This window comes from Agelaius tricolor, unplaced genomic scaffold (assembly GCF_023055355.1).
Source record: "Agelaius tricolor isolate 1412-34295 unplaced genomic scaffold, bAgeTri1.0.p SCAF_21, whole genome shotgun sequence".
Lineage (NCBI taxonomy): Eukaryota > Metazoa > Chordata > Aves > Passeriformes > Icteridae > Agelaius > Agelaius tricolor.
In genome coordinates, this window is record NW_027269281.1 from 12,062,869 (window position 1) to 12,077,113 (window position 14,245).

The 14,245-nt window shown below is 40.2% G+C and overlaps 1 protein-coding gene across 1 annotated transcript in view; it reads right to left on the minus strand.

Annotated features, from left to right (window-relative positions):
• LOC139598991 (secretory carrier-associated membrane protein 1-like) overlaps window positions 1-14,245 on the minus strand; it is a 98,306-nt gene that overhangs the window by 11,660 nt on the left and 72,401 nt on the right. The window contains exons 5-6 of the mRNA XM_071445923.1: window positions 11,188-11,316; window positions 2,986-3,145 (exon numbers count right to left, since the gene is read on the minus strand). Of these exons, the coding sequence (XP_071302024.1) occupies window positions 2,986-3,145; window positions 11,188-11,316 (289 nt within the window). The remainder of the gene's footprint in view (window positions 1-2,985; window positions 3,146-11,187; window positions 11,317-14,245) is intronic.

Here is a 14,245-nt window from a genome sequence, read left to right on the forward strand (position 1 = left end):
CAGCTTCTTTTTCTCCAAACTAGACAAACCCAGTGTCCTCAGCTGCTCCACACAGGACATTCCTTCCAGCCCTTTCACCAGCTTGGTTGCCCTTCTCTGAATACATTCAAGGACTTTCACATCCTTCTTAAGTTGTGGGGCCCACAACTGCACACAGTACTCAAGGTGAGGCCACATCAGCAGTGAATACAGCAGGATCATCGCCTCTTTTGACCAACTGGTTCAACTGTGTTTGATGCCCCCCAGGATGGAGTTTGCTCTCTTGGCTGCCAGGGTTCACTGCTGACATACTGAGCCTGCTGCTGACCAGCACCCCCATATCCCTTCCTGCAGGGCTGCTTTTCACACACTCCTCTCCCAATCTATACTTGTGCCCAGCATGACTCTATCCCAGGTACAGGATCTGGCACTTGGACTTGTTAAATTTCATGCCACTGATGGTTGCCCAATGCTCCAACCTATCTAGATCCCTCTGCAAGGCCTATTGTCCCTCAAGAGAGCCAACAGCCCCTCTCAGTTTGGTATCATCAGCAAACTTGATAATGGTGCATTCAACTCCTGCATCCAGATCATTGATAAAAATATTGAACAGGACTGACTGGCTTTAAAATGGAACCCTGAGGGATACCACTAGTGAATTGTCACCAGGCAGATGTAGCTCCATTCACTACAAACCTTTGAGCGCTGCTCTTACATCAGTTCTTCACCCAGCACACCATGAACCTGCTCATCCCACAGTTGGACAACTTGTCCAGAAGGATGCTGTGAGGGACAGTATCAATGGCCTTACTAGAATTGAGAAAAAACTACATCCACTGCCTTCTTTTAATCCACTAGGCAAGTTGTGGATGCCATGGGACAGAGAGAGAGAAACAGCAAGTGTTTCTCACAGCGGCTTGTGAGAATTTTCAGGGAGTTGTAAGAATGTGATAACTTGTTAGTATAAACAATCTGCAGGTGGTGTTTTTCTACTTCGTCTCTCTGTTCTTCTCAAGGACAGTGTATGAGAAAGGTGTTTTTGTTAACTAGCCAATCAAATAGAATGTATTGTATCACTGTATATAAACCGCGCAGTTCTCTTGAATAACGCCTTCTTTGCTCTTTCTACAATACTGCCTCTCACCTGTTCCTGTGTCATTCTCGGCGTAAGAGTGACAGCAAGTGACATTTATCATAGAAAGATATCAAATTAGTTAAATAGGATTTTTTCTTTGTGAACCCACATTGTGCCTGATGATTGCATTGTTTTCTAAATGCCTTTCAATAGCACCCAGTGTAATCTCCATAATTTTTCCAGGTACTGTGGCTAGACTAACAACACATCTGTAGTTCCCTGGGTCTTCTCTCATGCCTTTTCTGTAAATTGGAATATCATTGCCTAGCTTCCAGTCAGCAGGGACCCCCCCAGACTCCAAAGATCTTTGGTAGATTATTGAGAGGGATCCTGCCATAACATCTACTAGCTCCTTCAATACCCTGTATCAGAGCCCCACAGACCCTCTAAGGCCCCACAGACTTGTGAACATTCAACTGATACAGCTGGTCCCTCACAATTTCAGTGTCCACAAATGGAAAGTGACTGTTACCGCACTCACAGTCCTCTGACTCAGTATTATTAAAGAATAAGACAATAAAAACATTTTATGCCTCTGCTTTTTCTTTATCCCTATTATTCAAGTGACCATCATCATCAAGTAGCAGTCCAATATTTTCTTTAGCCTTCCTCTTGCTATTGGTGTACTTTGAAAAGCCCTTCTTGTCTGATAAAACACTTCCCAGTTTAAATTCTAGCTCAGCTTTGGCATTTCATGTCCTCTTGCTGCATATGAGAACCATGGCTGGGTAATTTTGCTGCTAAGCCTGACCTTTCCTCCAGAGATCATACAATTTCTTTTTCCTCTTGAGTTCCACAAGGAGCTCGTGTTCTTCTGCCTCACTTGCTTGGCTTTTGACACAGTGGAATTGCCTGCTCCTGCACTTTTAAAAGGTGGTTCTCAAAACTGACCAACACTCCTGGACTTATAAGCCTTCAAAATCAGGGTACTCTGCTAGGTAGCTCCCTGAATAGCTTAGAACTCTGCTGACCTGGTTTCTTGCTACACTGAAAATTTTAAACTCAACCATTTCATGGTCAATGTGGCCAAGACAATCACCAATCATCACATCTCCCATGAGTCCTTCTGTATTCACAAACAAGTCTAGGAGGGCATCTTTCCTAGAGGGCTCCCTGAGGCCTTGTGTTAAAAAGTTCTTTCACGAACTTCAGGAATTTCCTATGCTTGCTTGTCACAGCAATATGGTATTCCCAGTTGATATCTGGGAAGTTGAAATCTCCTTATAAGGACAAGGGCTACCAATCCAGAGATTTCTCCTAATTGCCTATAGAATAACTCATCACGGCTTACATCCTGGCTGAGTAATCAGTAATATACACCCACTACATCTGTTTTTCATCCTCCTCATTCTCACCCAGAGGCTCTCAACCACATCATCCCTAACACTAAGGTCTGTACAATCAAACCTCTTCCTTACATACAATGCAACTCCTTCACCTGGCCTGCTCTGCTCATCCCTCCTGAACAGCCTGTAGCTCTCAATTTCGGCAATCCAGTCTTCAGACTCATTCCACCAAGTCCCACTAATACCAGTGATATCATAGCTCTGGGAGCTGATGCTTCCAGTTAACCTTGCTTGTTTCTCATACTATGGGAATTGATGTACAAACATTTCAGATGCACTCCTGGACCTTCAGTGCTCTCAGGAGCTAATGGTTTCTAAATATTTTAAAATATATTCTACAATATTCCTAACTATTGCCATCAGCATTTCAGATACAGCAACTGAATTAATGGTAATTGTTCTACTTGTTTCTAATGAAATTACATTGAAGGATTATCTTAATGATAAACAAATTCTGGAATGTTAATGCATTTCAAGAAGTGAAGTATTTTTTTTAAAGATCTTAATTCAAGCTGAAGTTCTTACCTGAAAGCTCCATAAAGTGGTCTGTACCAGCAGACAAAAGAACAAGGGGTAAAAAGCAAGAACCAGAGGATACTCAATACAAAATCAACTCCTCGTGTAGCATCAATGTAAAACCAGGCCAAACATCCAAAGATATTAAGAAACAGTGTCACTGTATGGACTGTAGAAGCATAAGCAAAGAAAAATCTTAGTAAATTATGTTAATAAAATAAATTATTATAATTGTTAAAGTAATACTTAAACTGTGCATTTTTAAACAAAACATAAGCATGCTGACAATAAATCAATATCCTCTCTCAGCATTATGCTGATTTTTATAGTTTTTTAAGCTTAAGGGTAAAGTAAATATTCACAGCTGAAAGTAGAGAACAATAAAATTCAAGTAATATCAGGCATGTAGCAAGGAAAAAAATCAGTCATCAAATATTTTCAAACCTAAAATGATGAAAAAAGAGGCTTCTACAGTTGCAATAACTGCTACTTCTACAGTAATTACTGGATATTTGTACTTTTTTTAACATGCTAGTTATTTTTTTCTCTTACAATCAGGCAACTAAATGAGTGCAAGACTGTCAGCCTTAATATTAAATACAAAAGGAAAATTTTCCAACCCTCCCCCCCCCTTTTAATGAGCAGCTCTTTGTTTTACATGTAATAGAGAAAAAAAGTCAGCTAAGGAAAAATGCTTCTCAGTAAAACAAGATCTGCAAGAACCTATTCTAGATCCTTTAATACATATTGAATACTCAAATATTTCTTATAATATTGGTCCTAAACATCTGCTTTTTTTGGTTCTCAGCTCTTAATACCGACATTTTTGCTTTGGCAGATCTAGTTACAGGTTAACTACTGAATTTCTACTAAAGAAAATGCATTGGTATTAAAACCTCACAGGTTATTTCAAATATATTTACCTCTTGGAACAAAAAAGATACAACAGTAGTAAGCAACATTACAGCTACTACTTTCATGCTATCTGGCACTGTCAGGAACTGAAATGGTTCATGCCTTAAACATTGTTATGAAGTTTTGCTCACTATAGCAAAAACTGTTTAAAGAGGCTACAACCGCAGAAGCCTCCCTGAAGAACTCTGGACTGTGAATTAAGCTGCCTAGATAAGATAAAGAGCACACACTATTGTTTAATCACCTCAGGTCTAGGGAAAAGCAAACAAGCCTGAGGGAGAAGAATGTATCCACATGAAAGCCAAACACAGCAGAAATTCTTCCCTGGCTGAGTTTGGGGTGGGAGAGACCACAGCCCCCAGAAGCCAGGTTTACACAGACTCCACCCTGAAATGAGGTGGTGGGGAGGAGGTTTCGGGTGCAGCCTCTGGTCAGAGGCAGTGAGCACCTGTCCTCCCTTACACAAACTGGCTGAGCTGTGGAACCCCCAATCCCACAGATCCATTAAAGACCCCCCTGAAGTGCCCCCTAGAGTAATTCCTGAAGCTTTGCACCACAGGACTGCACATAATGCAACAAACCCAGAGTCCATAGTAAGAGACAATGGCAAATTCCCCCCCCCCCCCCCCGCCAGGTGCCTGGGTTTTCCTACCTAGTCGGAGCGTGTATTAACCCATTGGATTCTATGCTTTTTGGGGGGACCTTCACCACTAAAAAGACCAGCTGGAGAGGATCAATGGAACATTGTTAGGATTCACAGGAGGTGGTATTTTCCTTATTCTGTCTCTGTCACTCTCTTTCTGTCCCTTCACCTATTTTCTGTTGGAATGCTGGGGGACACAAGACAGATGATGGACTTTGGACCTGGTTAACATAAGAGATTTGATAACAGGATGCCTTGGCAAAAGCAAAAGGAACTTTGAAAATTAGATCTAGATTGCAAGAAGATTAAATCCGACAGGTTTACTGGAAAAAGAAAATCTCATTAAACTCTGCAAGCAAGAGATGTTGTAATATGCATAAGTTTGTGTATGTGATTTTAACCTAATCATTGTAGTACACATTACTAGTCTCCCTGAAATAGTATATAGGCGTTTTATCCCACAATAAAATCAGATTCTGATCACTGAATCAGTCTTCCCCGTCTCTCTCCATAACCAACGGGTCACCAGAAACAGAAAGCTTCATATTTTTAAACAAAGAACATTTAATGTATCTACAACTTGGCACTGCTCCAAGAGGTTAGGAAAGCAACTAATTTCAGAATTTGTATGTGCCTGCTGCATAAAGCCCAAGAACAGATATAAATCCAAATTCCTACCTTCTTTTGATGAATATGAAAAAAATTTACAAGGGGGTATTCTCACTTTTTCTAGTCAATACTGGAAAATAGGGAGATGCCCAAGATTAATAGAAAAGTCCCCATTCTGAAGGAGTTTGACCTTTCCAAAATTATTACTTTTTTTTTGTAACTGCAGTTACAAAAACAGGACAAGTTTTAAAAGAATACCATCACTGCAGAAGAGGGTTGAAGAAACGTCTCACCCACTACTGATATTAGCACAATAACCCTGACAACATAGGGGTCTACTTCACTACTGTCACAGAGAATCTCAGTCATAAAAGTTGAGTATTAGCAAGCTACAGATGAAGACAGGAATTCACTGACAAGTCTCCACTCTATTCACTCTTCTCTATACCTGCTGCAAGCCAATGCCATCAAGTCACCTAGATAAGCTTTGTGGTTGTATGAACACACAGGTGTTTTCATGTTCAGGGTAATGGTTTAAATACCTTCCATCTATTTGTCTCTTCAAATTTAACAGTGATACAAGTTATTAGAGATAATGACCACCTGAGAGCTGAAATGGCCTAAGGCTTTAGCAGAAGTCTGCATCATGCAATGTCTATATGACAACAATTTCACAGCTATACCAATACAGCACTCACTGAAATGATCTAAGAAAGCCTGATTCTAATTCAGCTGTGGAAGCAGGTGAGGTCAATAAACAAAGTCACACATGAGTTGCTCTAGAGGGACCTGGACAAGCTCAAGAAGTGGCCCATGGGATCTCATGAGGTTCAACAAGATCAAGTACAAGGTGCTGCACCCGGGTCACGGCAACCCCCAGTATCAATACAGGCTGAGGAATGAATAGGTTGAGAGCAGCCCTTCTGAGAAGGACTTGGAGGTGAGTGCTGGTGGATGAGAGGCTGGACATGAGCTGGCAATGTGCACTTGCAACTCAGAAAGCCAATCATATCCTGGGCTGCATCCAGAGCAGTGGGATCAGAGAGGTAATTCTGCCTGTCTACTCCACTCTTGTGAGGCCCCACCTGGAGTACTGTGTCCAGCTCTGAGCCCCCCTGTTGGAACTCAGGGCATGGGGAATATTTCCCTGGTTGTCCTGCCAGGTCCTGATTCCCAGGAAAACACTGCTTTTAACCTTCATCCATGGAGAGGGCTTCCAAGACTTTGGGATGAATCAGAATCTAAGAGAGTGTGAAGTAGGCTCCTTCTTCATCTACTCCATTTTCTCCAGTGTTGGTAGCACAGAGTGATTGGTTAGAAAGAGCTACAATGCAGGTGCTGTGTAGCGGACAAATAATTAGATATTGGTAGAAAAGTAGAAATAAAGTACATTTTAGGAGTTAATTGGATGAAACAGCTTTAAAAGACCTTGAAACTATGCATCTTGTGACCTTTTTTGCTGTCTTCTCTGTGTGTGTTAAGTCTGGTGCAGACGGCGCGCAGAACTTCTGATAAGAGAAAAATAAACAGCAACCTGAAGACTGAAAAAAGTCCAGTTTGTCTCTCAATCCTGGCACAGAACATTTATTAAGGGGTCTCTCATGCAGGGGGCCCCAGAGGGGTCTCCCACACCCCCCAAAACAGGAAGGACATTGGCCTGGTGGAGCAAGTCCAGAGGAGGGCCACCAAGATAATGAGAGGGATGGAGCACTTCTATGAAGAAAGGCTGAGAGAATTGGGATTGTTCAGCCTGGAAAAGAGAAGGCTTTAAGGAGACCTTAGAGCAGCCTTCCAGTACCTACAGGGGACTTAGAAGGAGGCTGGAGAGGGACTTTTCACAAAGGCATGTAATGACAGGACAAGGGTGAATGGCTTTAAACTGAAGGAGGGTAGGTTTAAATTAGATATTAGAAAGAAATTGTTTGCTGTGAGGGTGGTGAGACACTGGAACAGTTTGCCCAGAGAGATTGTAGACTTTCCCATCCCTAGAGGTGGATGGAGGTCTGGACAACCTGGTCTAATAGGTGTCCCTGCCCATGGCAGGGGAGTTAGAACTAGATTATCTTTAAGCTCCCATTCAATTCAAACCATTCTAGGATTCCATGATTCTATGAACATTTTTCTTAGTGTAAGCTTCCTCGTATAGAAGAACTCTACTTACACATACATTGCCTGTCTTAATTAATTACACTTTATAATCCATTAACGTTTAAAAGTTAATTGTAGATAAAGATCACAAGTTGCACTGATGCTATTAGGCATCTACATTATTAAGATGATTATTTTGTAGTCTCGTTTGGGACTGTATGAAAATAGATTTTTGTAATAAGTTTCATTTCAGTAATGTTTTATTGATGGTATTCTTGGGAAACCAAAGTCCTCACTGGGTACACAACAAAAGAATACTTCTTTCCAGGAACCAGCTGGACTATCACCCTGTAATGGAATGCCTCAAGGGGAATGGGATACCTGCAAAATGGAGGGCTTTGAAGACACATGGAAACTGGCAAGTGAGGATAAAGCTAGCGAAATCTGATTGCACACAACCTTGAAGCACATCAGAGTGGTTTCAAATGTAGTTTAACCTTTTATTCATTGTCTGTTCTGATCTTTGTGGAGAGGGAAAGACATTTGCAAACACACCTTACAAGTGACACAAGTATTTTTCATCAGAAAAAATATATTCTGAAACAAGCTTAGATCAGCACAGAACACAAGAACATACTATCAAAAATGTGAAAGTATTTTTTTTAACTCTACATGGTACATTAGGACTTCAGCTAAAATATTTGACATAGCCCACATTCTCCAGTTCTTGATGATACACATTAAAAATCCCATAATAATATGGAGTAGACCTAGTGTCAAATCTGTAAGAGAGCAACAAAAAACCAGATCTCTAGAAAACATGATGTACAAAGAAAGGCTGAGAGAACTATGCTAATTTTGACAAAAGATGATGGCAAATGGGCATAAATCTATCTCCATAACAACAGTGGACAGAACAGGGAATATAAATCATAGGAAGGGAAAAATTAAATTATATAATGGAAACACTTTCTAAGGATAAAGATGACAACATACTAGAACAGACTTGGGGGGAGTTTATGAAGTGTCCATCCTTTTGGAGGTTCTCAGGAACAAGCAAAACAAACATCAACAGACTGTTATATGTACTATTGATTGTATCCTTAGACAGAAAATAGCTGGAAATCAGACTTTTCAGCCAAAACATATTTGGTGTCAGATAGCAGTCAAGAGACATTTCTGTAGTAACAGCAAAAAAAGATCAAAAAAGTAGTGCTTGATGTACAGACCCAGGTAAACTGCTGTTCTATCTGCAAGCAACTAGAACAGCAATTGTTGCAGTGTGATGCCATTTCCTGTTTCACCTATCCCAACCCCTCAGATGTGCCAACCTTTCCTTTCCCCTTTTGCCCTTCTGCTAAGAGCTGTCCATCAATCTTAACATTCCAGCAAGGGCGTCGTGTGGTTGGCAGAAGTTCAAAAGATGCCCCTCAGGTCCGGGCTCATTGGCCTGTCCATGCATCTATATCCCTTAAGCCTTCCCCTCCTCCCACCTGGTTGGTGGCTCACCTGTCCCTTCCCCTCCCCCTGTCCCCGGGGCTTAAAAGGACACGAGACCATGCGGTCGGGATTCTATTGGGAGCTGTTACCACATTCAGAGGTCTACCATCCTGCAATAAAGCTCTGGATTAAAACTCTACAATAGAATCCACTCCTTTCTCTTCACCGTCGCCTGAACCTTTTCCACCAGAGGTAAACTGAGTTCCTACTATGCCTGGATTTGTTCCGAGTGCCTAGCTGCAGCATCCAGGCGGCCAAAGGTATCTCTGAGGTGAAACACCACAGCTGCTGCCTTTGGTCCAGCAGCAAAGGTCAGACGAGGCCAGGCACGTCCCACCCGGAAATATTGGGATTAATATTCCATAAGCAATAGTTGCAAAAACAAGATAGTATAGAAAAGCTCCACTGGCAGCTGACAGAAGCCATTGTTAATTGTTTGCTGTAGTTCATAAAAACATGGGAGCAGTCAGTCAGTTAAAAAAAGAAAAGCTCTCCCCAGGGAAAACAAAATTGTGTAAAGAGAAAACCACATCAAGGAATCTGAAAACTCTGATTTCAGATACAAATAGAGAAAAGATGGATGTATTCACAGAATAGGGATAGAATCAGAGATAAAGAGCATTTAGATCTAAAGCAGGCAAGTTTCCTCAGATGCATACAGACCAAGACTAAAGATATAAAAATTACTATCAACAAGAGCAACACCCAAAAAATGAAAATTCAATAAAAAGGTGTGTTCTTAGGGCTGCTAAAAAAGGAAGAGGAAAACGAACCTACTTTAGAAAGTGTCGATCAGGCAGATTTATCCAAACGTGATTATGTTCACTGACCCCTAGACTTAAAAAATCTAGGAAGTTCTGGAAGACGAAATAAAATGTAGGGTAGAGCAACAAGGAGAAGCAGGTTGGTTTGCTATGGTAATGAGTGCCTCCACTGAGGAAGCAAAGCCATTCTAATGATATATGATCCAAATCCCATAGAAAGAAAAATCACAAAGATTGAGTCAACATCCAGCCCTAAGGCACAAAGTTCTATACTCAGGTCTTTTTAATTTTTTTATCCTGAAATAGATTTTGTCTTTCTTTTCCTTTATTATGCCCTTTTCCATCTTTCCTTCCTGAGTAATCCCGTCAGAGAGTACAAAAGGTAAAGAAGGAAAAGAACAAGAGGACTCAGTTAAAAATCTCAGTCTACCTGGAAGAAAATCTGTCATCTTAGTATAAGAGCACACCTCGTATACATTTTGAAATACTATAATATCACTGCTTCCTTTATTTATTGCCATAAGTAGCAAAAAGAAAAACAGTATTAATATTCCAATTCTCACTGCCCAACTTCACCTCGTGTTTGAAACATATGGCACTTTTTAGAATTCAGTCAGGCAAATGGCCAGAATTAGTAACTATCCTAGAATTTTGGAGTACTTGATCTTAGATTTCATATAAAACTTAAATATCTGTGAGATTTATGAGTGATTAGTCCCACCTTCTACAGTGAATCCAGTTGTTTAAAGATTAATAATCCAACAATGACTATAAAAAGCTGTGGATTACTATGAAGTGGAATTCACTTGTTTCAATGCTGACTGCTCATTTTATGTTTTTCAATGACATGGTTCAGTCACAGTAATAAGATTACCAGATTAACAGGCAAAATTATGCAGATTTGAAAAAAAAAACAGAAGAGTTTTAAAATTCACATCCCCTTAATTATGATAAAAATATGTTAATCTCATCAAAGCACCTAAATCTTTGGAATTTCATCAGTCTCAGAGTATTTATTAGGTGCTCATCACACTGGACAAGGCAGAAGAGACAAATGTCATGGCATTTGTACATTTGGTTCATTCAGCATTTCTCCAGTCAAAACATAGCACCTGAATGAGAGCATAATGAACCCTACAAAGACTGTAGAGCATTTTTGGTGTACAAAGGACAGTTGTAATATGGACTGATTTTTCAGCTAATTTAATTTACACTATTTTTTAAAACAGACTAAAATTATATTGTCTCCACTATAAACTAAAAAGATTTTAAACCATATAAAACTGTTATTATAAAGCAAATGGATATTACACTTCTTAAACTCAGTCTATTAACACTGATTGTGAATTATACTTTTTAATATATAAGCTGATTTTTAAAACAATAAAATTATTTCTAGATTAATAAATGGTCAAAGCTCATTTTACAAAAACAGGGATATTTAAAACAGAAAACTGCACTATACCATAACCAATCTGCATTGGGTAATCCTCTTCCTTTTTTCCTATGGAAATTTCTATGAAATAATCAAATACATTTAAAACTGAAGCTAACAAAAAGATTTCATTTCAACATTTGACTTCTGAATTTTAAAAAAATTCTCATTACAGATATTGCAAAAGCAAGAGTAGCAAGTATGTATCATCAAGTTCAAATATGCACTTTGCCTTTTCTTTAAATGAAAATACTTACACATCCACAAATAGTACATAATCTTTACTGTCTTCTGGAATTCTACAGGAATGTCTACAGAAAAGTCCTGGTAGAAACACGGACCTACTGGAAAATTCTCAGGAAGAGGTGGCCAGTTATTTTTTCTACCTGCAAATCAGAAAGAAAAAAAAGGTAATTTATAATAAAGTTTAATCTCTGTATACCAGAAAGAGATGCATTTGGACTTGTTCAAATTGTTTTATACATAAATTTCACAAGTGTATAGATAACTTGGGCTACCAAAACCCCAAAGTTTTATTAGCAATCCTCACACAATACTAAAAATAAACTTCAGAAATAAAATACAATGAAGTACAAGACAGATCAAGGAAAGTACAGTATTTTATCTATGTAAAAGACTAATCAGGCATCTGACAGTTCCTATAAAGTCATGAGAAAAGAGAATTCTTCACAAAACAATTTCTCAGAGTTCCTTGAGTTTTAAATGCGCATTTCTTTAAGTCCCACCATACTCTCATACTTTGTAGAACACAAAGACTGGGGACTGAAAAACATTCTTCATTCTCAGAATGCTGATATTTGTAATACCTGGATGTCTCTAACACTTTGAACCAGTTTCTAATACACTTTACAGTCAAAGCTTTACTTAAAAGCCCATAAGCCTGAAGAAAAGCAGCTATTTAAATGGTGTAAACTACTTCTTTTTGTTACAAGAAGATTCCCTACAGCATCAATATATTTTGATATAGTTGTGTGACAGAGTGAGGATACCACAAAGGTCAACACAATATCAGACACTTGGATTTCCTGTATGCTAATCTGCTCACAGACTAGAGTATACATTCTGCAGAACACAAATAAATACAAGCATAGACTCAGAGATTCAACTGAGATAACTACAAAAAACCTTTACCATAGCATTTCAAATTCTGTGTGCAAGAGATACAATAATTACGATATTAAAAAAGTGGAGCTGAATTAGAGACTAACCTAAACAAAGCTTTATTTAAAATTCTGACTAGGTTTTGCTTGCAATTGCTATCTTCAATCATGCCTTTACTAGCAGTTTATCTGTATTGGGTGGGGCTGAGCTGGAGTTCATTTTCCCATAGCAGCCCTCCCAGTGCTGTGCTTTGCATTGGGAACTGGAAATGTGTTGAGAACACACTTGTGTTTTGGTTACTGCTGGCACAGCATCAGCGCTGTCTCTCCAATATTCTTCCCCCAGTCAGTAGGCTGGGGGGTGGGCAAGATCCTGGCCGGGGAAACAACCAGGCCAGCTGATCCAAAATAACCAAAGGGATATTCCATACCATATGAGATCATCTCAGATATAAAAGCTAAGGAAAGGAAGAGGAAGATGGGGTATTTGTTGTTTGCAGTGTTTGCCTTCTGGAGCAACTGCTATGAATGCTGAAGTCCTGCTTCCTGGGAAGTGGCTGAACATCGTTCACTGATGGGAAGTAGAGAATTAACCTCTTTTTTTTTTCACTTTGCTTGTGCACATGCAAACTTGTGCTTTTGCTTTAGTAAAAATACTTATTTCAACGTACAAGTTGTTTTCCATCTTATTTTCTCTCCCCTATCCAGTTGGGGAGTGGTAGAGCAGTTTGGTGGGCACCTGGCAGCCAGCCAAGGTCAACCCACCACATAAGAACAGAAAACTTGCAAAAATTACACACTTGCATTATTTCTTTTGTCATTCAGAAAAGATGAAGCTGGTAGTTCTGTCCAAACAGGTACAAGGCACTAATTATCTGTTAAATTTTCTGCCACTTCCACTGACCATTTGTGGTGGTTCTATATGGCTTGTTTTTTGGTGAGGAGGGAGGAAGCCAGCCACAGAAGTGATTTTCTGTGAGAAGCTGCTGGGGACTTCCTCCATGCCTGACAGAACTAGTCGCTGGCTGGCTCTGAGTGAAATGGAGGTTTTTGGAGTTCACTTGAGTTAGCAATATGAATTAAGCATTTAAATTTTAGGTTGTAGAATTATGTGTTGAATTTTAGCCTTTTACTTAAGAAACCTGTGGGAACTCAGCACATCACTCCGGATGTCCAGAGTTACTGAGAGAACCCTTGGGGGGGGCTCGGAAATCCTGGAATGTTGCCAGGAGTGTCTGGTGGCTTGATTTTGATCCTTCTAAGGAAGTGACACCTGTTTGAGGACGTGAGAATCGCTTGGGAGTGAAGGGTGGAAGACACATTTATAGGGTGAAATATAGATTTTGGGGTTTTTGGTACAGGGGGGTTATGGAGACAAGATGGAGGGATCAGGGCATGTCTCGTCCTTCTTCTTTCTTCTTCTTGTCTTCCATTTTCTGTGGTGATGTTGGCACTTGGGGATTGGTTCATGGTAAAGGTGCACTTGCTAATGTGGGTGAAAGGTATTGGGAAATAAAGGTAAATATCATGTACGTAGTTTTTAGTATAAAAAGACACGACCGCCCCGTGGGTGGTCAGAGTGCCTTTGGCTGCCTTGCAGGTCAGACCTCTGTTGGGCAGACAGAAAATTCTGTAGATAAGAAATAATAAACAATCTGAAGATTGAAAAACCGAAGAGTCCAGACTTGTCTTTTGAAGCGCGGGCCGCCCAAGAACCACCATACCCGTGTCCGGGCAGAGACAGCCGAACCAGACAGAAACCTCTGCCATAGTACAAAGGACATAGGAAAATGCAAATTTCTGAAGCTTCTTGCATAAAGAACAAAACCGGGGGAAGACCAAGGAATGCAAGAATCCCAGATAAAGAGGCTCCTCTGTCTCCAAGCTCATCAAGACTGAGACAGACGAATCCCAGATAAAGAGGCTCCTCTGTCTCCAAGCTCATCAAGACTGAGACAGACGTACTCAGATAAGCACCAAGGGACCAAAGCGCGTGCACAAAGGAGAAAAGTTCAAAAGTTCAATCATGAGGAAGACCACAATCTTCGGCCTCAGAGACCACCAAAGACCCCCGTGCTAACACCACAGCAAGCAACGCATGCCCAGAAGGGTGTGGATCTAATTACCATGCGAGGCGAGGACAGGCAGGGCCAGGGGTTGAATATGTATGAAAAGGTTGTGTAATGTAATGCAT